This window comes from Corvus cornix, chromosome 1A (assembly GCF_000738735.6).
Source record: "Corvus cornix cornix isolate S_Up_H32 chromosome 1A, ASM73873v5, whole genome shotgun sequence".
NCBI lineage: Eukaryota > Metazoa > Chordata > Aves > Passeriformes > Corvidae > Corvus > Corvus cornix.
This window is the reverse complement of record NC_047057.1, coordinates 12,890,315-12,913,848: the sequence shown is the minus strand read 5'-3', so window position 1 is coordinate 12,913,848 and position 23,534 is coordinate 12,890,315. Positions and strand designations below refer to the sequence as shown.

At 38.7% G+C, this 23,534-nt stretch overlaps 1 protein-coding gene across 8 annotated transcripts in view; it reads left to right on the top strand.

Moving 5' to 3' along the window:
- ATXN7L1 (ataxin 7 like 1) overlaps positions 1–17,976 on the top strand; it is a 113,193-nt gene extending 95,217 nt beyond the window's left edge. For 5 of the 8 annotated variants that reach the window (XM_039570982.1, XM_039570984.1, XM_019283566.2 and 2 more), the window contains 5 exons: positions 2,207–2,399; positions 4,648–4,769; positions 7,362–8,313; positions 12,210–12,284; positions 15,324–17,976. In XM_039570982.1, coding sequence (XP_039426916.1) covers positions 2,207–2,399; positions 4,648–4,769; positions 7,362–8,313; positions 12,210–12,284; positions 15,324–15,365 — 1,384 coding nt within the window. In that variant the 3' untranslated portion in view covers positions 15,366–17,976. Of the gene's footprint in view, positions 1–2,206; positions 2,400–4,647; positions 4,770–7,361; positions 8,314–9,277; positions 9,686–12,209; positions 12,285–14,874 lie in introns of those variants that run through there. The other 3 variants (XR_005604485.1, XM_010395632.3, XM_039570983.1) reach the window with 3 other exon arrangements.
- Positions 17,977–23,534: the final 5,558 nt, after the last annotated feature.

Below are 23,534 nucleotides of genomic sequence, written 5' to 3'. Positions count from 1 at the left end.
TTTTTCTCCAGAAATACTTTGCTAATTGCATCAATGGAATTGTTGTAAAAAAAGGTGTAATTTAGTGTTGATTTAAAACTATTGATATGAAACCGTCCATAGCATGTCTTCCCTTGTTTTGAAGATTTTTCTTAGAAAGGACAAAAACAATCTTCAGAAGGACAATGAAAACTTCTGAAGGCATCCTTTTGCAAAAAACGGTGTGAGGCGTTTGAGCTACTGAATTCTGATTATCCTTGGAAAACTTCCCATATGTTTTCTTTATTTGTGAGATTTTTTGGTACTAATTTTGGCTGGAGTGCATAGAGCTAAACTAGTTGGCTTTGTTCATATTTACATTTTTTCATCATTCATTTCTTGCAGAAACCTTGGTCAGGATTGGGTGCTCATTTTGGGACTTTCCTACCACAACAGTCCCTATTTCAAAGAGATATTTCTTGTATTTGCTGTCTCAGATCTTACAGAGACAGCTGTTTCCAATGTTTTCTGTGTGGCCACCAAGCCCTAATGAAGTTTTATTCCTTCAGTGACAGAGGTGGGCCTTGCAGGGTTTGAGTGAAAAGACAATGAAAGAATAGCCACCGATGAATTGTGCTTCTCTGCCTAATTCTTGTAAAAGAGGTGACCTTACACAGCCGTTCATAGAGAGGAGCACAGACAGAAAGGTACAGATTGGGTTTAGTAGGTGTTACAGTCAAAGTAGCAAAACTGGAATGCAATTCCATGAGAGTCAGCAGCAGAAATTACAGAGGTAGTAGTACTCGAGGAGGAGGATTTTAGCAGTCCTATGTTGTGTTTGTACAGCCTGCATTTCTGTTTCTGCTGCAGTGCCTCTGTTGGGTTGTCCTGCCTGGTTTCAGAGCAGCTGTGGCAGCCTTGCTGCCTCTCTGTGGGGGCCAGCAGGCCTGCGGCTCTGCTGCTGCGGGTGGCACAGCCCGCCGGGGGCACCGCGGGGCACTCACACATCCCGGCTGCAGCCTTAGTCCTGTGCTCACGCCATCCGTGAGCAGTCCCAGCGCAGGTCAGGAGAGGGCTCCTGTCCACAGGCTGGGGGGGACTGCTCTGTCCTGAGAGCAGGAACTCATGGGATGGAAGAAGATCATCTGTAGATACAAAAACGCTGCTAGCAAGGATTTTCTTGCTATTTTCTAAGTCTGTGAGAGACTTTTCTCTCTCACAGAAGAGGTAGCAGAGTATGTAAACAACCAAGCCACCTGCAGCCTTGAAAAGTCTTGTTTGTGGTATAGTAGAAAAATATTTTGACAATGGATGTTTTAGGATTTTAGCCAATCACCCCAAGGGGTGGCTGATCCTTTGTCCAATTAGACTATGAAGAAAAAAGTCTATAAAAGAGTTTGTAAAATAATTAAATAAATCAATCTTGCTGCACAGTTCCTGCCTGCTGGATCTTCTCTCCTCCTCCACCCTATGGCTGCGGGACACGGTGATACACCCTAGGGTCCAGGCCTGTGGTAATAGTCATTTGCAGAATTTGCCCAGTGTGGACATCTCCTCCAGCTTCAGAGCTCTCCATACAACCAGAGTCTTGGTTGTACAGACTGTAATTGAGAACCTTTTCCACCCCCACTTCTAATCTAATCTAATCTAATCTAACCTAATCTAATCTGTTTTCAAACTACTTTTGAAAGGCAAGGCACCATCACACCCTGTGGTGCAAAGACATTCCTAATTTGTTTTATTGCATTTTAGACAAAGGTAAAGAAAACCTACACACTGTGAGGAGTTCTCCCAGTTCCTTCACTCACTAATCTACCTGTAGAGAGTGTCGGCTAAACACTCTTATATTTAGTACATTAATTTTAGTAGGATTTTGGTATGAAATATAATTTCATAAGTGGACCCTTGGGATTAATCAAGTAGCTGAGTAATGGTTCCGTGTAAGAAGATTTTATACACCTGGTTTTTATTTGTGTTTTAAATATACTTTGCCTCTTTCAAGATCTGAAATCCAACTTCATGACAAATTTAAAATTTCAGGCAATAGAAGGGTGCTTCTGCTAACATTAACTTGATGACAACCACACAATATATTTCTGACAAGACCTAATGTCAGCTATTCAATGTCTTTTACTGTCCTTCTTTACATTGGTAATTTCTGGCATCATTTGCTTTGATGCTTGATGCCAGCAGGTAGGTTTATAGAGCCTTTTACTGCTGATGATTTAAATGTATATTCTCCTTCTAGACCTTCATCTGCAAATAGCATAAACAGCAACAGTTCTTCAAACCACAGTGGGTATGTACCAGAACTGCCACTGCCTTCCATGGGAGGAGATATCACGAGCAGATTGTCCAGTGATGAAGGAGAAGCGGATGGAGCTGAAGAATCCGATAAATTAGACTGTCATTTTTCTGGACACCATCCCAGACCTCTTGGGGTATGTGTCAGTCTCTGGCATGCCTTGTCATTGTTCTTGCATAATTAGAGAGGGGAGAACAAATAAGTAAATTTAGTAAGAATGAATAATAAGGAATGAAGACCTTACATTCTGAACACTGTTCTAAAGAGAAAAAATACATTTAACACAAAATGGTAAGGATGGGATAAGGTAGAAGGAGACCACTGGTCAGTACACACGATACATTGATGTAGGACAAGATGGGCAGCAGAAAATCAGAAGTTCTATTTTTAGATTGTCTTCTCAGTAGACCTCAAATTGGGTGTAGTTGTGCTAAACTGAGGAAAGTTGCATTGCTTTAAATGTGACATGAGCAGATATTCTCTTGGTTGTTGTCCTTCTTACGAAACTGTTCCTTGCAGTTGGTGGCAAAAGGCAGTGCTCCGTTCATTTTTGTAGTCTGGTTTAAAGCAGTAATTAAATGTCATTTATGTGAGTGTGTGTGGACTTAGAAACTATTGCTTCATTCATGTCAAAATGGAAAGGCTCTGGTGGTGGCTTAAGTATGTGTTTAAGCAGCTGGTTTTGTCTTTCTTCTGTGTTAGTGAGAAATTTCACTGTAAATAGCAAAAGCCGCTTTGTGATATTATCTCTGCAGTGTGAATTTATTTATGCTGTTCAAACCAAGAAGCAATGGAAGAACTCTTGAACTTCTTAGGAGTTGGTTCTCGTAAAAATTGAGCCAAGGAATACACTTACATGTTTTCCATATGATATGCAGAATAAAACAAACATTGTGATAGCTGGTAGCATTGTTTGTATTCCCTAGAGCAAAGGAGAACTTTTTACTGTCAGACACCAGGAAGAAGTATGGCCTGAACATAAAATGACTGTCAGATGAAATCCTGTATTTGGTTCTTACAGAGAAAATGAGAATTACTGTACTCCACACGATACTGTCATATGCAGGAACCTCCTGTTTCCTTGGTACTTTTGTATGCTACTTTGGTTTTGCTGACTGCTTCTCTATGAATTAAAAACTAAAGGTTCACTGCATGGGTGCCCACACAAAAAATAATCTAAGTGCAGCCAGTTCTTGCACACGCCTCAGCAGTGAGGCATGGCTGTCAATAGCCATTTTGGTTTAGGATCCTTGTTCTGTTTCAAGGCAAACCCACTGACTCATCTGTTCTTTGAAATCTTAGTATCACTCAACTGAAACAGTTACTGGTAGTGAAACTTCTTAGTCCATATCAGCGTGAAGACAGAAAAGATGGTGTAAATCACCTCCAGCTCAGTTCATGCTGAATTTCATATTCAACTAAACTGTTTTCCTTACGAAGTCCCTCTCCCGGCCAGGTGGTAATAATTGATCAGGGGGAAAGTCACTAGCTACTTTAATTACCTCTTGGTGGTACCTGATGTTAGTGTTAGCTCACTGGGAGATGAGGCGAGTTTGTCAACTTAGGTGGTGGTTTTAATTAACCTGTTTAACCTGGTCATGAAACAGATGGTGAACAGTTGCAGTCACCATGCAGTCCCTCTTACGATGGAGAGTTGTATTGTTTTTTGAGGATGTTTTGTAACAGGTTTCTCTCCTACAAACAGGCATTGTAGCAGTTCTCTGCATCATGTAGATCAGTAAGACTGAGCTGAAGCAAGAACATGTTCCTGATTGTAACATCTCAGTGTTGTAGGACTTTTCAGGAAGCTCTCCAGAGGAAGTAGTGCAAGGACTCCTGAGCTCTGCAGAATTCTCAAAATATTTACTACTCCTCCAGTTGATTTTCATGCGCTGTGAAGAGTGTATCCCATGTTGTGTTGTAGCACAGATGCCATGGATGATAATATACTTTTTTACTGAAATGTCAGTGGTTTGTTTATTAAGTAGATACTAAAGATGTTCCTGTTGCACTTTTTTCCCTCTTCAGTTATATTTTTATTGCTGTCATGCAGTTATGAGATTTAAGATGCACAGAACAGTGTAACTTGTCTTTCTGAGGCAGTAAGAATTTTTTCTTTATAAGTACCTCAGCAGTTACATTCTTTCTCTGGCACTGATTCGTTAATGAAGTATGAAATATACTTTACACGAAGTTGAGATATTATGCACATATTTCATAATTCGTAAAAAAACTATTTTTGCTGCAGATAGTGAAAACCACATTTAAAAATAAGTTTTATGTGCATGATACAAATTACAACGGTTTTCCTTGATCTATCAATAAATATTTCATAATGTAGAAATACATTTTTATAAGCAACATTGAAATACCTTTTCTTTCAGTTCTGTTCATATGGCAGTCGTTTAATGGGAAGAGGGTACTATGTCTTTGACAGAAGATGGGACCATTTTCGATTCGCACTGAACTCCATGGTAGAAAAACACTTGAACTCACAGATGTGGAAGTAAGTGGGATTTTTACACTTGGTGGATCATTTAACATTTTTAATTCTGTAAAATTAAACACGCCATGGCCAGCGTTTGTAAAATTACCTCTGTACTAAGGTATAGCAGTAGCATGTACAAATTTTCTCTTCTCTATTAAGGTATGTACAGCCCACCAGAACAATCTCCTAGTCTGATGTAAATTTCTGCCAGATTTAGGACTCTTTATAGCCCCTAAGAATCCAGATTTTTGCTTAAACTTTTATCATGCCCCTGCATCACCCATTCAGGCTTCACTGTGTAAGGCTCATGAGTTGTAAGATAAGGAACTTGGTCCACATTTGTCTCTGCATAAGATGGAATATGATAGATTTTTAGTCCATAGTGCCCTTACTGCCTTTGGGATCTTAAAATTCTGATTATTAGTCACTCTTGAAGCACCTCTGTATCACATATGCGGGTTCCAAGCACCATAGGCTTTGACTACACAGCTCCATTAAAATGGACTGCACTTCTAAAATAAATGTTAATTCTTTAAAAAAAAAGTAACTGAAAGTTCATTACATCTGCAGATAGGATTGATTTTTTGGGGGTATTCTGCTACAGAATATGCATTCTTCTTCCAGTGTAATGACACTAAAGTGCAGTGTTTCATGTCACTGTTTATTATCAGGACTGTGTTATATTCATTGGATGCCAGCCATTAGATAAACAAGGTTTGATTTTTATTTAAATATATTTTTAAAGCACTAAAGCTTGGCTTGTCTGACTAACCTGGTATCTTAATGATGACAGTGCCACTGTGCTAGGAGATATAGTTTGGAAATGGTTGGTTCTGCCATAAAAGGGCCAGTTTCATGTCTGTTGAGAGACTGATCATGCTCGATCTGCTTTGTAAATTTATAAACTAGTGTCTGTCACCTTCCACAAATAAAAATATTTTAGTTTCCTTAAATGGGAAGATTAAAATTTGTTACCTATTGGCTTTGTTTGTCAGGAGAAAAGATGCTTGGGCATCTGACAAAACGTGTGCCACTACTAGTGCAAACTAGTACAGAAAACCAAAATAACCTCTACAGTAGTTAAATATTTGATACCAGAAGTAAACAGGCCTTGTCCTGCTCCCACTAAATCTGATTTCAAACGTTTTCCCAAATTCTAGCTGTTTATGTAATCTCTAATATTTTAATGAACTCCAGCCGTACTCACTTGCCTGTATAACACAGGGAGCTGACAGTGCCTAACCTCTGTTTTATTCCTCTGTTGTCCTCAACCCTCCTCTGGACTGACCTTTTCCTGTGCTCCCCAAGCAGGGCTGGGTGTGAGGCTGCTGTTCTATAGCTCTGCAGCTGTGGCCAGAGGTACAGGGGTGCAGGGCTGTGTTTTCAGAACTGTGACATTAACAAAGAACTTTTATCCCTAGTTCTCAAAGTACTTTGCAAAGGTGGGTGTGAATTGTTGGTCCTTCTTTAAAAGTAACCTGAGGAGCTGCTCTGATGGGCAGCTTTGTTTGCATTGCAAGTAGCAGGCAGTAGGACTTCTTCATTTCTGGCACCATGGACTGTATGTAATCCCTTATGTAACTGTGACATAAACAGTGTTCTGGCCAACAGTCTCCATAGGAGGAATACCTGGAGAGAACTCGTAATTAGGATTTGATTTATGATAACACAGCACACCCAGGGCTGCTCTTTTACCATGCTATGTGAGGGCAAGAGTAAGCCTTTAAAAAGGGGAAAGGTGTCAGTAGGAAGGATAACAAGGACAGAGTTATGGGGCTGTACAGCTTCTTAGCAAAGAGAAATAGGATTAAACTGTGAATTAAATGTAAGTCTAAATAATGGGAAAAGCTCACATAATAGTTTTCCAAAAGACATTATGAAGGTCTGGTTCTTTGATAACACCACACTACATAAAATAATAGATGATGGCTGAATGGAAAGGAATTTGAATACATCCTACTAATTTCACAGGTAATATTATTAGATTTTCTTCTCAGAAGAGTATTCAGCTGTTTATAAAGCTTATCAAGCTCTGTTTAATATTTTGTCAATTTTTCAATATCAGTGAAAATTAATCAATCATTTCCCTGTTTAATGTCATCTAACCAGCTCTCAAATGAGCTGTTGGGAATAGCACTGCATTTGGAAAGGGATGATCTTTCCTCTTTAAACTCAATGATTAATTGCTTCACAACCCCCCAGACTGGCTCATTTACTACCTTATTGAAATCTAACCTATGAGTTTAGGTTGATATTGAAACTGTTCCGCAGCATGAACTTTGACGCAAAACATATGCAATTAATGAAACATAGTGACTAGGATACATATAGATGCCACTGTCAGGCATTTTAGTTGCATTTTTTAATTGTTTGGTAAAATAAGAGAGGGGGAAAGGAAATGAAATTTGTAATAATGTGTTTAAATTTTAATCCTGTGCACTTAATTGCTGTATGTGATTGGTAGAATAGAATAGGAATCAAAATTATAATGAACTAGGTTTGCCTTTTTGGCCTTCATGGAAATTATTTCCTATCTGCATTGTTTGGATGGAATATTTTATGTATCTAAATCTCTTCTTCTTTTTTTTTCCCCTTTCCTTTTCTATTTAGGAAAATTCCTCCTGCGGCAGACAGTCCCATGCCTTCTCCAGCAGCACATGTCTCCACTCCTTTTCCAGCATCAGTCTTACAGCCCTTCAGCAACCCCAGTGCGGTGTATATTCCTTCAACACCTATCAGTTCAAGAATCACTTCTTCTTACATAATGACATCAGCCATGTTATCAAATGCAGCCTTTGTGACAACGGCAGAGACGAATTCCATTATGTCACACACCACAGCTTTTCCTCACGTGGCTGCAAGCCTAAGTATCATGGACTCAACTTTTAAGGCGCCATCAGCTGTATCACCAGTGCCAGCAGTCATCCCTTCCCCATCCCACAAGCCATCCAAAACAAAAACCAGCAAATCCTCAAAAGTGAAAGACCTGTCATCACGGAGTGATGAGTCTTCAAGTAACAAAAAGAAAAAGCCGCAGTCGTCGTCTTCATCATCATCATCGTCCTCATTATCTTTGCAGACATCTCCCTCGTCTTCATTTTCAGGGTCCCACAAAAAGAACTGTGTCCTGAACCCCAGTTCAACGTTGAACTCCTATCAGGCGACATCCTCCTATAACAGTGTGTCTGTGCACAATACCAATAATGGAACAAGCCCACTCAGTGCCAAATCGGAGCCCTCAGGACGGACTTCATTGTCAAGTAGTTCAACAGACTCAGTGAAACACATGAGCATGGTAGTGAGCAGTATTGACTCTTCTAATCTGTCTGTATCTTCTCTCGTGCACCACTCAGGGGACCACTCCCTGGGAGCACATAATGCAGTGTCTTCTCTTCCCCTTTCTTTTGACAAATCAGAAGGAAAAAAACGTAAAAACTCTAGTTCTAGTAGCAAAGCCTGTAAAATCACTAAAATGCCTGGTATGAATAGTGTTCATAGAAAGAGCACTGCCAACCTTATTTCTGCGGTGCCAGATCCTACAAGCAGCTCCATCTCTCGGCAGGTAAGGGACTCATCCAGTTATTTTTTTGCAGATCATGTCTGACTTCCTTGAAATGTTTCATGCATTATGAAAAGAAAATACCGCATTTGCTTCAGATTGGTTTTCATCACACAACTTACTTTCTAGATTAATACAGAAACGTATTTGTATTTGTTTTGTACCAGTCATAGAAAGATGTTTTGAGAGTTTAAAAAACTATACATATATATATATACATACTTTCTCAAAATATTTTTATGAGATTTTTATTCAATTATTAAAGTAGCTATTTGTATATCTGAAAGTAAAATTGAATGTCCAGAATGGATAAATAATTTTTAGAAAAAATATTTTTTCTTAATTCTCATCTCTCTGAAATAAATTGTGTTATTGAAACAGGAAGATGAGAGTCAGAATTTCTGTTTATTTCTTTTCCCAAACTTGTTGCTGGTTCATTTCCTAATGTTTTGCAAGTCTCTTCATGTCTCTTCTGTAAGATACATCTGCCTTTCTCCTGGGGAGAGTCTGAGGTGCCTGAACTCAGATGTTATTTCCTGTTTGAAACTAGAAAAATTAAGAAATTAAGATCTTAACCAGATGACCTTTAGTGGACATTTGGTTATCTCTTTCAGTGTACATGTGTTCACAGAATACTGAAGTCAGTGCAGCAGATAAGGTTACACACGCTTGCTTCATTGACAGCAACAGAGCTTTGGCTTCTCTTTCAGTGGTGCCATATAAGGACAAAAGTATGTGTGAAGTAAGATCTGGTGGGAAAACTGCCAATATGATCTTTATAATGATCTACTGTTTCATTCTGCTACTGTGTCCAGTGCTGTGCAGTGCACACAAAACAATGCTTGGCCCTGGTGTCTGGAAGACAAAGCCATAGAAAATAGGATACCTCAGAGAATCTAAGGTAGCTTAGGAATTTTTTTTTTTTTTTTTTTTTTTTTTTCTTCTTGTGAAACTCTCATTTCCTAAGGATATTGCACATACAAACAAGTGGAATTTGGAAAAGAAGATGGTAAGGGCAAAGCAATCCGTAAGTAATCTAGCAGAAATGGGAGAGGAAAAAAGGAATAAATGAACCCTAAAGCTGGTATAGGAGACAGAATGAAGGTCTCAAAGAATGGCCTAGCAGGTATATTTTCACTTTCCTACTTCTAGCAGAGGTGCAACAGAGATGACTCGTTTGGCTTTTTAAAATGGGTAGTGGCATTGTCTTTCTATTGTAAGCCTCTTAAATGTGTCTTGCAATCAGAACTGATCTTCAAGTAACTGCAGTCAGCAGAGGATGCTGTAAATTCTTCCTTCTGTCACACAATCAGATTTTTGAAACGTGTGCCCAGAAAGATTAAATTGCCCTGAGGTTTATGGTGTCAAATGGAAAGAAAAAGTAAGTACAAATTGGTGCTTTGGTACAGACATGGGTAATAAGAAATGGATTGTGTCATCTTTTCACAGGACATAGACTGTATCTGTAGCTAATGCAGTGTGAGGAATCTTACGTCTGCATGCAGGAGGTTCTGAGTTCAAATTCTGAGTCCCCTTGGGATCAAATCTGTTCCTGTGTGTCATTCCTGTTTCAGTTTATGTATTTCATCCTGTTGCACAGTAATAGAAGTAAATAAACCACAAGGAATCAATCAGAGGTCTTTGCTGAATATTTGTAAAAATGTTAAAAATTCATAACTAATTTTTTTTCTTAAGTAAGAGGTTAAATGTTTGTAATGAATGTTACCATATAAAGATACTTAAACGTATTTTATAGATATACATGTCCAGGTGCATACATATATATATATATATATATATGTATACATGCATGTATGTGTACGTATATATGTAAACTCTCATCTTATACTGCTGGTTTTTGGAGCTACAGCAGTAGTCAAAATTAGGAGGTAAAATGGAGTTACTTGTATTTCAGAAGTCTGTCTGGCAGCTAATTGTCTTTGTGACAAGGATACTGTATGCAATACAAAATAAATGGAATTTGTACCCATTTAAGCATATGGGACAACTAATATGACATACTCGACGTGGGTTTATTAAAGCTCTGGAGAGTACATTACTTAAATTCCCTTTTAAGCTGTGCTGTTTGACTTGCTGGGTCCAAAAAATCCAGTTACAGTAAAAATCCCACCCCAAAAAATGTCATGGCTTATAATCTTGCTGCTGTTCCTTCATGTAATATGGCAAATTGAAGAGACTAAGAACTCAGCAACAGGTGATAGGCTCAGGTATAGTTTTCTTACTTAATTCAGCTCTGGACTGGATAGATAGTAACTGGAAGTGTTAACCATTGGGTTTTGAAGTACAGTTTATTTTTTAAAGAGACTGGGGAAAAAAAGAGGATTTGAGTTTTGGCCTCACACTAATACTTTTGAAATGGTGTTTCCCGTCATTAAAGACCCAAGACATCTTAGAACCTTTCTTTCATTTCAGAGTGCTGTACCTGTTCAGCCTGTGTGACTATTTCTCCATTTAAAAGGAGGACATGTATTTATTATGAAGGGGTTTATGAATGCTGTAATAGTGTTTGTAGAGAAGAAAGGTTTGCAGGTGTATCCCAATATTCTGAATGGCTAGGAAAGATACAAGGTTGTGTAGATAAGATTTGTATGTTGAAGAATGTTATCTTCTAGAGAGCAGCTGTGGAAGGCAAAACAACAAGCTGAAGGGAGCAGGACCCATCCTTTTAATCTTTGTGCACCATGGGAGCACCTTCAAAACTGGCTGTAAATAAAAACTTTAAACATTTATTCCGGATAGAATGTGAACAGAGAACACTGTTTCAAAAAATCCCTGTGTGAGAAAGGGCAAATGTGGAGAGGAAGAGAGAAGCTACCTTTCACTCTATGTGAAATGGCAAAATAACAAACAATGCGGAAGGGAAGGAGAAAGCTGCTCTTGTGAAGGCCCTGCCAGCCAATGCCACAGCCCCACCAAGTCAGTAAGAAACTGGCTGCTGCATTTCTCACTGTTTAGAAGACAGGTCCTTGCTACCTCTCTGTCAAAGGATTAAAGTGATGTTACTTGAAGTCAGTGACTTTGTAAACAAGTATTCATGCTGCAGTCATCTGCTGTTTGTAGACAGGTATCCATGGTTAATTTCTTGTAAAGTCTTGTAACCCCTGAGGAACTACTCCTCTGACTCAACAGCCGTGTCCCCTCTTGTATCGAAACAGAATTATCTACTCCATGTTTACAGGTCGTTGTAGAAAAACTTACAACAGGCTGCTCTTGCAGAGTGCTGTAAACTCACTAACACTGAAACAAGCTGATTGAATATAGCAATATTATAACTAAGTACTTTTAGAATGTATCTATGTGTGCTACAATTTACACTCATTCCCAAAGAAATTCTCTGAAGCGGTAAATGAATACAAATGCAAATTTTAACCTCTGGAGTTTGGTTCTTGTGATTAATATTTGCTTTATTGAGCAGTGATATGTGGAAGAAAATGGAATAACTTAGGGCATGCTCTGGTGCTTGGCCACGTGGTTTAAGCTCCCCAGGAGTGGGGAAGGTCTCCTGGGAAGGATCCCATGACCTCCAACACCCTGTGCTCTCTGAATAGCTGCTCTAAGTGACTCCAGTAACTAGAGAAACCATTCTTTCACTCTAGAGAGGTGGAGGGTTACGGTTTATATTCCCTCAGCAACTGTTTTGTATGTTATTTTCTGACCTGTAACAGTATTTATGTACCTTTTAAGACTATTTAAAGTATACAGGCTCTGAGAGATAATGATGATTCTATCTGAAGCATATCTTTTGCAATAGCAAAATACTTGTGTTCCAAATGCAGCGTGATTAGTACCACGCTACATAGGAAAGAGAAGGCCATCACCAGCATCTGAATTCAACTGACAAATATGCCTCTCAATACTGCTCAATTAATGTTTTTCAGATTGGAAAAAATAGCAGTGTAGCTTTGTCACAATCCAGTCCTTCGAGTACATCAAACCCAGTACACAACAGACAAGTAAGTTGCTTTAAAAAAAAAGTGTACTTAAGTAGTCTGTAAGCAGTTTTGAAATATTTTGTACTATAAAACCTTAAAATACAATTTCTTTATAAATACAGTTCTTTACAGAAGCTGCCTTTCAGTGAACTAATACTAGATTTCTCCTTCCATGTAATTTTCTTCCAGCTATTTTCCCCTCCAGGAATTATGAATTACAAATTTTTTGCTTGTTTTTCACCCACCTGTATTACGGCTCAGGCTGGCTCATGTGCTGCTCACTGGCTGTTGCTTTGGTGATAGAGGCTCAGCAGCAGCAGCAGATCTCTGTTGGTCTTTTTATCCAACTTCTCCTGCTGAGCAAGATGGCACAGCAGAGTCCCCAGACTGGCAGAGGAGGGACAGCATTTAAAAATAGGCCAGAAATGAAGCAGCAAAGGGAGAACAGAAACAGGATAGAGAAGATGAGGCACTTGACTGTTCAGAGAAACTAATCTAAAAGGATAACTAACCCATGTGTAATGCGAGTTCTTCTTAGTCTGCAAGTTGGATAATGATAAATGCTGTAACTCAGCTTTTTTGATCCAGCCCTCATCTGTCTGGAGGACTGATACACTAGTTTGTTTTAATATGGTGCCTACTATTTGACTCTCCAAGTTGAGTACTTTATCAAGAATTTAATATCAAGTTATTCCAAATGGTTGTGCCTGTTTAGTTCCTGCTATGTAGACATGGGAAAAGAATGGTAATGATAACCCACTGCTGTATGCCCATTCAAAATACTCTGAATCACTCATATCTTGAGATGAACTGCCAAACAGTAAATTTCTTTTTTTTCTCTCACTGCTGAATGCAAAGCAATATATGCATGGAAGAACTACTCTGAAGGGAAAAAAGTGGAAAGTTTCTTCATATTTCTAGGGAGTGGCATTTTCCTGTGTGAGACACTGTCATCCAACTGCCAGTGACAAACTGTTCTGAAGTGCAAAACTGTTTTTGTTGTAACATCTTGCTCCTGTGTTAGTATAACATACACACTACTCGAGGAGCAGAACTTGTTGGGATCTGTTGCCTAGATCCCACTGGAAAAACCTAAGGGTACAAAACATTAATTTTGTGTCACGTCTATGTAAACTGAGAGTATTGCAGAGCTTTTCAGCTGCCTGTTTTCATAACTTTATCAAAAATAGAAGTGTTTGCTTGTTTTAAGCCCCACAAACTCTTTATTTTTTAAAAAAAATGTTTCTTTCAGTTTGGTAGTTGAACGTGGAGTTCAAAGTACAAATACAAAAAAAATCAAGTTGATACTAAGTTTTATTAAACTTTTTTTTTTAAACTTATGCAGGATTTTAGTATTTGGAACCATGAATAATGATTCCCTATTTAATAAATGCTTGTCACTGTCAAATCTGAGCTGCTTTGTTGGCAGCTTTCATCTCCAATCTAGCAATTGAGTAGTCTCTAAATAAAATTTCTGTCTTAAACTGTGCTGTAATATTTCATTATAAAGCTGTTAATAATTAGGTAACAATAAGTGGATCTACAAGTACATGCTGTGTCAGTAAAGATATTACTGTGGAAGCTGAGCTCTCTTGTTTTGAATGTTAGTGCTGCTATAACCACGATAATCAGGGAGTCCAAGTGAAGCAAGGTCTGTAGGCAGAGACAATCTCTGCTATACACCAGGGTTTATAGTTGGAAAAATCTGGCAAGTTTTCATGAATACATCACAACTACAGACTTCTAACAATGCAGTTGGAAGCAGAGTTGCAGCTGCCAAGCTAAATGTGCATATGGAGCAGTTCCTCTGGACTGCCTCCGCTGTGTTCCCTGGCCAGGCAACCTGGTGAGGCTGTCTGCTGGTGCAGAGGGGGAGCCAAAGGGAGGAGAAGATTGTTGTTCTCAAGAGAAGGGAGAGAGGTCCGTAACTCATCACAAGGTTGAGTGGCTGGATGAGAAAGTGGCATTTGGAAAATTGTGTAACGCTGTAAACCCGGTCTTGTTTGCACCTGTGACCGCCCGGGTGCAGTCTGACTGGGAGAGCTTCCCGCCGGCCTTCCCAAAGCAGCCGGTCAGAGTGAGAGGACACACAGCAGTGCTGTGGAAGTCACCTGCCACCCATAACTGAGTGTTTCTCACTCAGTGATGAGTTGTGAGCTGAAGGTGGCCTGTAGTTGTTTTTATGTCACAGGAGTAGTTCCTTTTGGTCATTTGCTCCATGTGTTGAAGTTCACTCAGGTACTTCTGTGGGACTGGTGGATCATGAGAATTGTTGTGGGCCTGTGAGTTCTCTCCCATTGCATTAAACTCCCATCAGGTTAAACTCCAACGGATTCTTCTCAATGAATGTTTAATATGAATATTGCTGCCTCTCTTTGAGGCCTGAACTAGGGATTGTATTCATAAAACCTGCCTGTTTTTCCAACTATTTTTGCTTGAGTAAAAGAAATACTACTTTTCCCTATAAAAACTACTTGGTCTTTAACAAAAATTAATGGAACAGTAGTTTTATAGTGAAATTATTTGTGCCTGTATGTATTAAAAGTTTGTTTTCTCCAAATTTTATACTTGTTCTAGGTTTTTTACTAATCAAGTGTTTTTGTCTTCATAGTGCTTTTAGGTGCCTGGAAGTGTTAACACTTCAAGACCTCAGTATGCGGTGGTTTTTAAATACTGAGTAACTAGATCATTTTATTAAGGGAAGGTGACAACGTGTATGCTGTGTGAGGATTCCTTGTGCATGAAAACATGCTGTGTAGAGGAAAAGATTCTTCAGAGTTGTCGTCTAATTGCTGCTCTTTATTTGTAATGATAACCAAGTTAATGAACATGAGATTCACCAAAGCTTACTAAACTCAGACCGTCCCAAAAGGAAATATGCTGTTTATTCAAAGCAGTTCCTTTTCTTAAAGGTCTAATGTCAGTAAACAGGGAGGCAGTTTAGTTCAGGAACTTGAAATAAATTCCTGCTTTGAGTACTGTCAGCCACAGACTTTATTGAAGTGTTTTATACCAAAAAACATTGTGTGATTTTGAACCTGGCTCTGGTTTCTCTTTTAGAAGACATCAAACCGGACTGGTAGAATAAGGACTCTTCCATAACAAGGAAAAGGAACCAGCCTATAATCTCTAGCTCTCAGCAGCCCTACTCCACAGGGTTTTTCTTTTCTATGTCCTGCAGATGGATTTAATCTTTTATGAATTTGTGGTTTTAAAGAAAATTAAATTTACAGAAAACTGTAATAGTGATTTGTTTAGTTTTTCCACTTGTATTTGCCACTGATCTGTGCGTTCTGCTTGGTTATGTTTCATGCCTTTTAAAGCTGTTAGCATTGCAATGCTCCCTTTGTTTCCTTACCAGAACACAACGGACATTCCAAAAAAAAAAGAAAAAATCCAGATCATGATATGAATTTATTTAAAGGATCTCCAAATTTTTTCATTAAATAAAAATTACAGTAATTCTGTATTTAAGCTTGTCCTATGGATAAAAATTGAGTGCATTTCTTAGTAATTTACAAACAGCTGGGGCACTGTAACTTTAGGGACTAATCCTGATTGGTGCTCTGTACCTACAGCATTTAATAATTTCAGTGGGAATTCTGAGTGTTCAGCCTCTTCCAGGATCAGACTCTTAAGGAACCTATACTTCAATCAATGCATAGCAGATTTTGCACCAAACTGTAATTACTGTTATCAGGGGCCCAATGTGTAAAATCCCCATATCTTGGGGGATTTCCAGACCCTTAAGAACACAGCACTTGATAATTTCAGTGAGCAGTTTGGGTTTGAGAGGACAGGAGTTGAGCAGATTGGCTTGCATTAATAGAATTGCACTGACAGTGTTTCTTATAGGATTACTGAATAATTTTTTAATAAAATATAGATTTTATAATCAGGAAGCCAATACTAGGTACTGAAACAACAGTACAGAGGAGTTAATTTTTATTTCTACAGTGTTAAAAGTGCACTTATATGCTGGTTTATTTACATCTTGGGGAAAGGCGAGAGACTGCAAATAGGGAGATTATTACTACTTTCTTTTTTAAAAAAAGAAGGCTTAAGGCAAATTTTAAGACTAAAAATGTTTAAGCAATTATAAACAAGGCTAGACCCTTTGAAAAAAGTTTAGAAATATTCTTAAAATAAATTTTTATAGTGTTAATTTTGTAATAATTTATGTTTTGCTATACTTCAGAGCTAACTGACCGGTATAGTTTCAGAAACAGTATGAAACTTAGGAAAGTTTAAGCAATGTTTATATTTTTAAAATGTTCTTTGAATTATGTTTTTATTGTACATTTCTTCAGACTGAAAAATGTGTACATATCTTTGTTATTTTTGCACAATTTTTGTCTTGTTGAGTTTTAGGAGCAGTACTATGTTGATTTTTTTTAATTTATTTTGAGTTATAAAACTGCAGGATTTTAAAAATCTCAGTAACAAAGTCATCCTCTGTAATCAATGAACTGCTATTTCTAGTTGTTGAGGGAAAACAGTGGTTGTGAGATTCAGTGGTTGCTTCTGAGAAATAATGCTAATCAGTGACTGAAGGAGCAATTTTGTAGTTTTAGGAAGCTTTAGCTGTTTCCATGCATCTTTTAATTGGAAAGCTGAATTATGGAACCTGTCCTTTGAATGCTGCTTAAATTTTGTTTTCAACTGGCTTACACCTGACAGCATTTCAGGAAAGTTAAGCACGAAGTAAAATCCCGTGGTGTTCTTTCATCATCAAAGAATCATTATTTGATTAAATGTATCGGAAATTTTAGCCTGCAAAATGAAATGGAAGTAAACATTTGGAAAAAAATGGATACAAACTGGACCAGCCTATAATGCATTCTTAGTGTAGCATTCACTCGTAGTTCTTTTTCTTCCCCATTTGCCTGAAAACCTTGTGATTTGTTTCCAGCAATAGAGGCTCAGAAGCTTTGGTTGTTACACATACGCAATGCATAGGCCCGTCAGCCATAAAAAGCAACTTGGATAACTTGTATGCCTTCTTTTGTATTGATGTAACAATTGTAAATAGTGCTGATCGACCTTTGTAGAGAATAGTTTATACAGCATATTCTATTATTGCTGATTCTCAGTGAACTATTGTTTTAAAAAAAAAGAAGAAAAAAAGAAATTTTTCTATTTACACCTTATATTTTGTTATGCTGTTGACCCATGGCACTTTAACAAAACTCTGTGGGTTTTGCATAGCTGGTCAGTCATGGGATATATTAAATAACTGTTGTTGCACAGAAATGAATTTGCACCTGCTATATTGTGCTTTCCTACTACAGATTTTAGAACCTTTTCCAGAAGACTTTTGAAGAAAGCATGTCCAATCATTCTAAGAAAAAAAAAATGCCATACTTGTACAGCCAATTTCTTTTCTACAATCCATATTTTGTAACACTAAGTATTTTCATTCTTTGTCCTGCACCTTTATGTATTAGCAGTATCAAATAGAATTCATTCCATGCTTGTGATAATTGTAAGCAGAATAAATGTCTAAAGTAGGTGTAAATAGTAAATTCTATGGCTTACAGTTTAAAAAAGGAAAACCAGAACAAACATGTATCTGATTGATACTGCCATGGTTCAACACCGGGCCTGGAGATATTCTCTAGTGAGCGATTGTATTTTTTGTTTTTTGCTTTATTATTATTTTTTTTTTGTAACATGGCTTTGTAAATAAAATAATTTATATGTTTGTAAGAAATAGATGGGGTTTGTCATTATTTCTCTTTGCAAAGCAAAAATGGTGTGTATTGCAAGACTGCCCTTTCTCTTCCCAGAGACTGAAATACACTGTGTGGATACCCTGCACTGCGATTTCCACGGCAGTTCAAAAGATGTGCCCAGCTTTCTGCACAGGGCTGAATTGCTCCGGGATTATTTTTGGCATTCATGATTAAAATATTTCTGTATTTACATGTCAAGACACGTGCAGCGATCAGCTACTGAGGTTTTTTGCACTGATAAACCATTTATAAACTCCTTTGCTTAGCTGAGTGCATTTTCTCATTCCTTGTCAGTGTAAGAATTAACTTTGTTACAGCTGCTAGATTTCGGAATTCTCACTTCAGTGGGCAGTACAGATTTATAACCAGTCTTTTTATCATCGTTAATGCTAAAAACGCAGCTCTTATCTAGGCATTAGGATTCTTGTTCTGTGTAAAGCCTGTTCAATTACAGATCAAATGAGACTTAAATTGTTCATTGGCTCGACAGCTCTGCAGAGAGGATTGCAATTTTTTTCTCTCACAGCCACCCTCTTCTGCAAATATGGGGAAGATGTACATTTTTATGCTCCTTTTATGAAGTATCTGGAAACTGCCTTGGAGATACTGTAGGGAAGATGCTCACAATTGCAGTATCTTTTTTAAAAGGAAGCAATTTGGACTGCAGACTACATTTCTGTGTGCACACAGAACTGGCAGAGGAGGTAGGAAGCTGGGCTGCCTTGCAGGAGAAGGGAATTGAAGGAGGGATATTTTACATTCTAGGAACGCCTTGTTGTGTGATGTCTTGCACCTTCTGATGTCACAAAAGCTAATCCTGAATTTCGTCTTTACTGTCCAATTAATGCCTTGATCTGAGATACTCTGAGATACTTGTATTTTGAAAGCTTTTTTTTTAATCTTTAGTTTATCTTTTCCAGTATAGAAAAAATGAACATCATGAAGTAGCTGATGAAGTTTCATCTGATACAAGTGGTCCCCATGTATGGCTAAAGAGTGACACTGTGTTTGTAAGATGCTTTGCTATTTCTAGCAGCCATTGGAAATTAAAACTACAGCCAAGAAAACAGAATATTGCTGATGTATTAGTTGCTTGCCATCATTGCCTGTGGCCAGCAAAGGTTGAAGATCACTGACTTTACTTCCCAAATATGAATCAGTCATGTTTTAGCTCCTGTGGGTTTGTTGGAATGATCTAAAAACTGTTCTCATATTTGGAGTTGGGTTTCCCCTCCTTTTCTTGGTTATGCAGAAGTATTTTGCTCGTAGCACTCCTCTCCTGCTCATATTCTCTAACATGCTCTAAATACCATCAATTTTAGAGGGAAGCAGATCACACTGTAACTTCTTTATTCATTGCACTCTCGTTTTTATGCTTCTGTTTTTACCATGGAACTATTTATTTTAGAAGAAAGTCATTGCTGTGTGTAACCAGGATCTGTTTTATTTTTCCAAATTTGTCAGGATTCACAATTGGAAAAAATGCCAAATACTGATTCCAGATATATTTGGAAGAGAGTCATACAACAGATTCAGACTTCAGAACACAAGAATGTTTATTTCATGCAAATTTTTCTATGCTGTTTTGCTCCTTGAATATTTCTTGAAAGCAACTACTCAAAACAAATGCAGATCTCTTTCTTTTAAAAGATACTTTCCTAAGTAGAAGAAAGCTAAAGCTGATAATTCAGTAGCAGGTCCCAGCCTGCCCTTTGACTGGAGCATCCATGGCAGATGGTACTGAGCTCTTGTTCTCATTTTCTAATGCACCAGAAATGACACAGGCTGGATTCTTTTGTGAGGGGGTTTTGTTGTCTGTGGCTGACCCAGAAATATTTAGCTTTAGTCTGTGATCTCTTCTCCCTACAGAAAGGAGAAGAGAAGCTTTAGGGGAAGTTTGCCAGCAATAATAATCAGGATCCAGGAGAACTTGATTTGAGGGTAAGGACACCAGCAGGGATTTGAGATGGGGCACTATCTTCAGCTGTGCCCTTTGCAGATTTCCCAAACCTGACAGATTTACTTCTGAAATTCAGTCTAGGTTTGAGTAACTTGGAGCAGTTGCTAACATGGTTGATGTGACACCACAAGGGTAGTTTTTCAGAAAAGCTGTCTGTCATGGACAAAATGCATTTACAGAATCCACAGGTGTGAAGGCCTTTTGGTGTAAGTACAAAGAATGGCCCGATGAACACAAGTGCAGCCCTGGGAGTCCCGTGTCTGTGTCAGCTCATTTCCAGCCTGGCCCTACTGAGGCAGCAGATGAAATGGTGATGGAGGAGACATCACTGCAGAAGAGAAGCCATCATCCCTTCCCAGTAGGAAACGTCCTCAGTGCTGATTTGGAGAGCTGTGGCACAGGTGAGTGAGATAGGTCACTACTGGCAAATGACTACACAGGCTCAACCTCTTTGCCTTTCCCACCAAGGGTGCAGAATGTATATACATATGTATGTGTATATATATATGTATATATATATATATATATATATATATATATCACCTTAGTTCTAAGACGTTCTCAACAGTCTACACAAGGAACTTTCTTCTCTGGTCAGCTTTGCTCTTAAATTGCAATTATTTGCCTTCCTTAGTTTTCTCTTATTTTGACCCATAATCAGTTGAGGGGTTTTGTGGTGTGGTTGCTTGGGCATTTTGGGGTTTTGTTGTTTGTATAATCTTGCCTTGAGCTACTCCTTCTGTGTTGCTTTTCTTTAGGATTTGTGTTACATGAATACATAATCTGAGCAGTAACACCAACAAGGGCTCTTACTGGTAACTCTGCTTTTACAAAGTACTGTCCTTGTGACTACTGTTTGAGTGGATGTGTGGATTTGCATTCAAGTACAGGAGAAGACTGGGGTTACTCTTTAGAAACACAAACCTTTGGAGATGCATAATCGATACTTACCTCTGCTTCCTAACTGCATGCCCACTTTTTTGTTGCTCAAAATGTCTGTTTGGACTGTGTGGTGTCAGAGACACTGCGGCGATGGAGATGGATCTCTGATCTCCCCCACCCTGTGTAGTGTGAACTCATTCTACAGATACTGCTAGAATAAAAGCATCTGTGCTTTGAAGAGCGGTGGGCTCAGAGCCACACTTAAACAGATAAATATACTGTATATTTCAAAAAATGCAGGCTCCTGCTCAAGTAACTTCTTTTTTCCCCTTTGCCTTCAGCAGGAGTCCAACCATAGTCCCAGGAAATCAGTTTTGTGGCTTTTCAGCCAACTGAGAAGTGGACAGTTCTGTAAGACAGCAAAGTCTCCTGATATCAAACTAGCCTTTTTGTGACAGATTCTTACTTCTCCTTGACTCAGAAATGTAATTCCTGATTTATTTTTTTCCCAGTACATGATTTCTGATGGTAGGTTTAGCCTTTATTTCGCAGCTGACTGGTTGCAAGAAAAAGCCAACATTCGCAGCTTAGACTGATGACTACAGGCTCTCGTTCTTGTGGAGAGGACTGGGATGGCACAAGTGCTGATCCAGCTACTTCTGTAGTACATCAAGGACAATTTTTTGACAGAAGGGCTCAACAAGCCGAGTGGGGCTATGCTAGACATGCTGCTCACACATAAGGAAGGGCTGCTGGGAGCACTGACACTGGTGGCAGCCTTGGCAGCAGCAACTACAGGATAGCAAAGCTTAAGTTTCTGAGGGAAGTGAGGAAGATAAATAGTTGAATTACAACCCTGGAATTCAGGAGAGCAAACTTTGTCTCCTGCAGACATTTTGCTGGCAGAACCCCACAGAAGACTGCCCTGATGGGCCCAGGAGAGCCAGCTGAAGCACAGGAACAGTCCATTCTGATCTGCTGGAAGCTGAGCAGACATGGGAGAAGGCCAGCATGGCTGAATGGAAAGCTCCTGACTAAGTCAGAGGCAAAAGGCAAGTACACAGACTGTGGAAGGAGGGGTGGGCTACCCTAGAGGAATAAAGACTGCCTAGGCATGCTGAAACAGAAGCAGGAAAGCCAAAGCTTAGCTGGAGTTGGAATTAGTGAGGGATGTGAAAGACACTTTCAGTACATTAACATGGAAGGAAAAGTAAGTAAAATGTGGGCCCCACTACATGGGGTAGGTGACCTGGTGACAGAGGACAGAGGGAAGTGGTGGAGGTATACTCATTGCTGCCTTTGCTTCAGGTTTTAACTGGAGAGGTCTGTGCTCAGAGCTTTGGACACAGTCTGGACAGTGAGGTACTATCCCCAGGCTGTCTGAGGGAAAGACTGCTTATCCTGCATTTATAGAAGCCTGTGGGAAAAGATGGGCTTGATTCAAGGATGCAGGCTGATACCATTACCATGTAGCTGAGCACTGGAACACAGACCAAATGATGTTGTGGAATCTCCATTCTGGAGACAACAAAAACTTGACAAGGCTGTGAACAACCTGAGCTGGTCTTTGAAATTAGCCCAGTTTGAGGAGGAAAGGGAGTTGACCACATGATCTCCAGAGGACCATTCCAACTTAATTATTCTGATGATCTATACAGTAAAAACAACAAAAAAAAGTGGTTCTGGCTGTTGACTTAATTAATACTCAGAAGCTCAGTATTTCTGTAGTTAAGCACTTTCCTCTGTAAATGTATAGTGTAAAATCCCCTGATGAGGAACTCACCTGTATCTTGGAAGTCCTTGGGGACACAGAGAGGGAAGGTGCAGTGGAACTTTTCCAAAGCAGGTATAGCAATGGCAGGACCTATCCCTACAGCTCACTGTTTCCCAGCGTCCACGCTGAGGAGCAGCAGAGGCAGGTAAAGCCTTAAGGGAGCTGCTCTCAGCAGCTGTGTGCACAGGAAGCCTATGACACACCATGGGATCTTTCCCAGATCATATTGCTCCTGTCTTTCCCACAGCCCAAGACTTGAGTCTTCTGACATTCACATTTGAAAGAATATGTCTATCTGCCTGTTTTCCCCTGCAAGACAAATGGTTGTTCTGGAACCAGCTGCATATCTGACCTGCAGTCCCTGTTTCTCTTCATGACAACTCTTAACAACTCACTGTAGTCTATTTAGTCCTATTAAATTAGATGAAAGGCTTAAATTACTTATGATATTCTGTAGAAGGCTCAGCTTCTGTCACAACAGGTATTAAGCCTTTTGAACAAATCCAATTTATATAACCAGAACACTTTAGACAGATGAAAATAATTTGGTCCTTCAGCTCTTTATTAAAACTCATTTAGTAGCCTTTCTATAATGGAACCAGAATACTTTCAGATGTTTGTCAAATCCTGTTTTTCTCAGCCACCACAAGTTCAATTTCTCCTATAGTAGCCCATTAGAGCTCCTCACAAATTATCCTGGACTATGATACTTTTAGGATTCATACATATAGCTGGTACTATCATTATATGAACTGAGGATAATAATTTATTACATAAATAATAAATACATTATTCATTATCAGAATATTTTTTCAAGTAAATAAATTGTGCTTCCTTAATAGTGAAATAGAATTTTAAAAAATACATTTCTAGTTATAAATCAATTGGGGTTTGCTCTGTTTAGTGTTTTTTTTAAACCA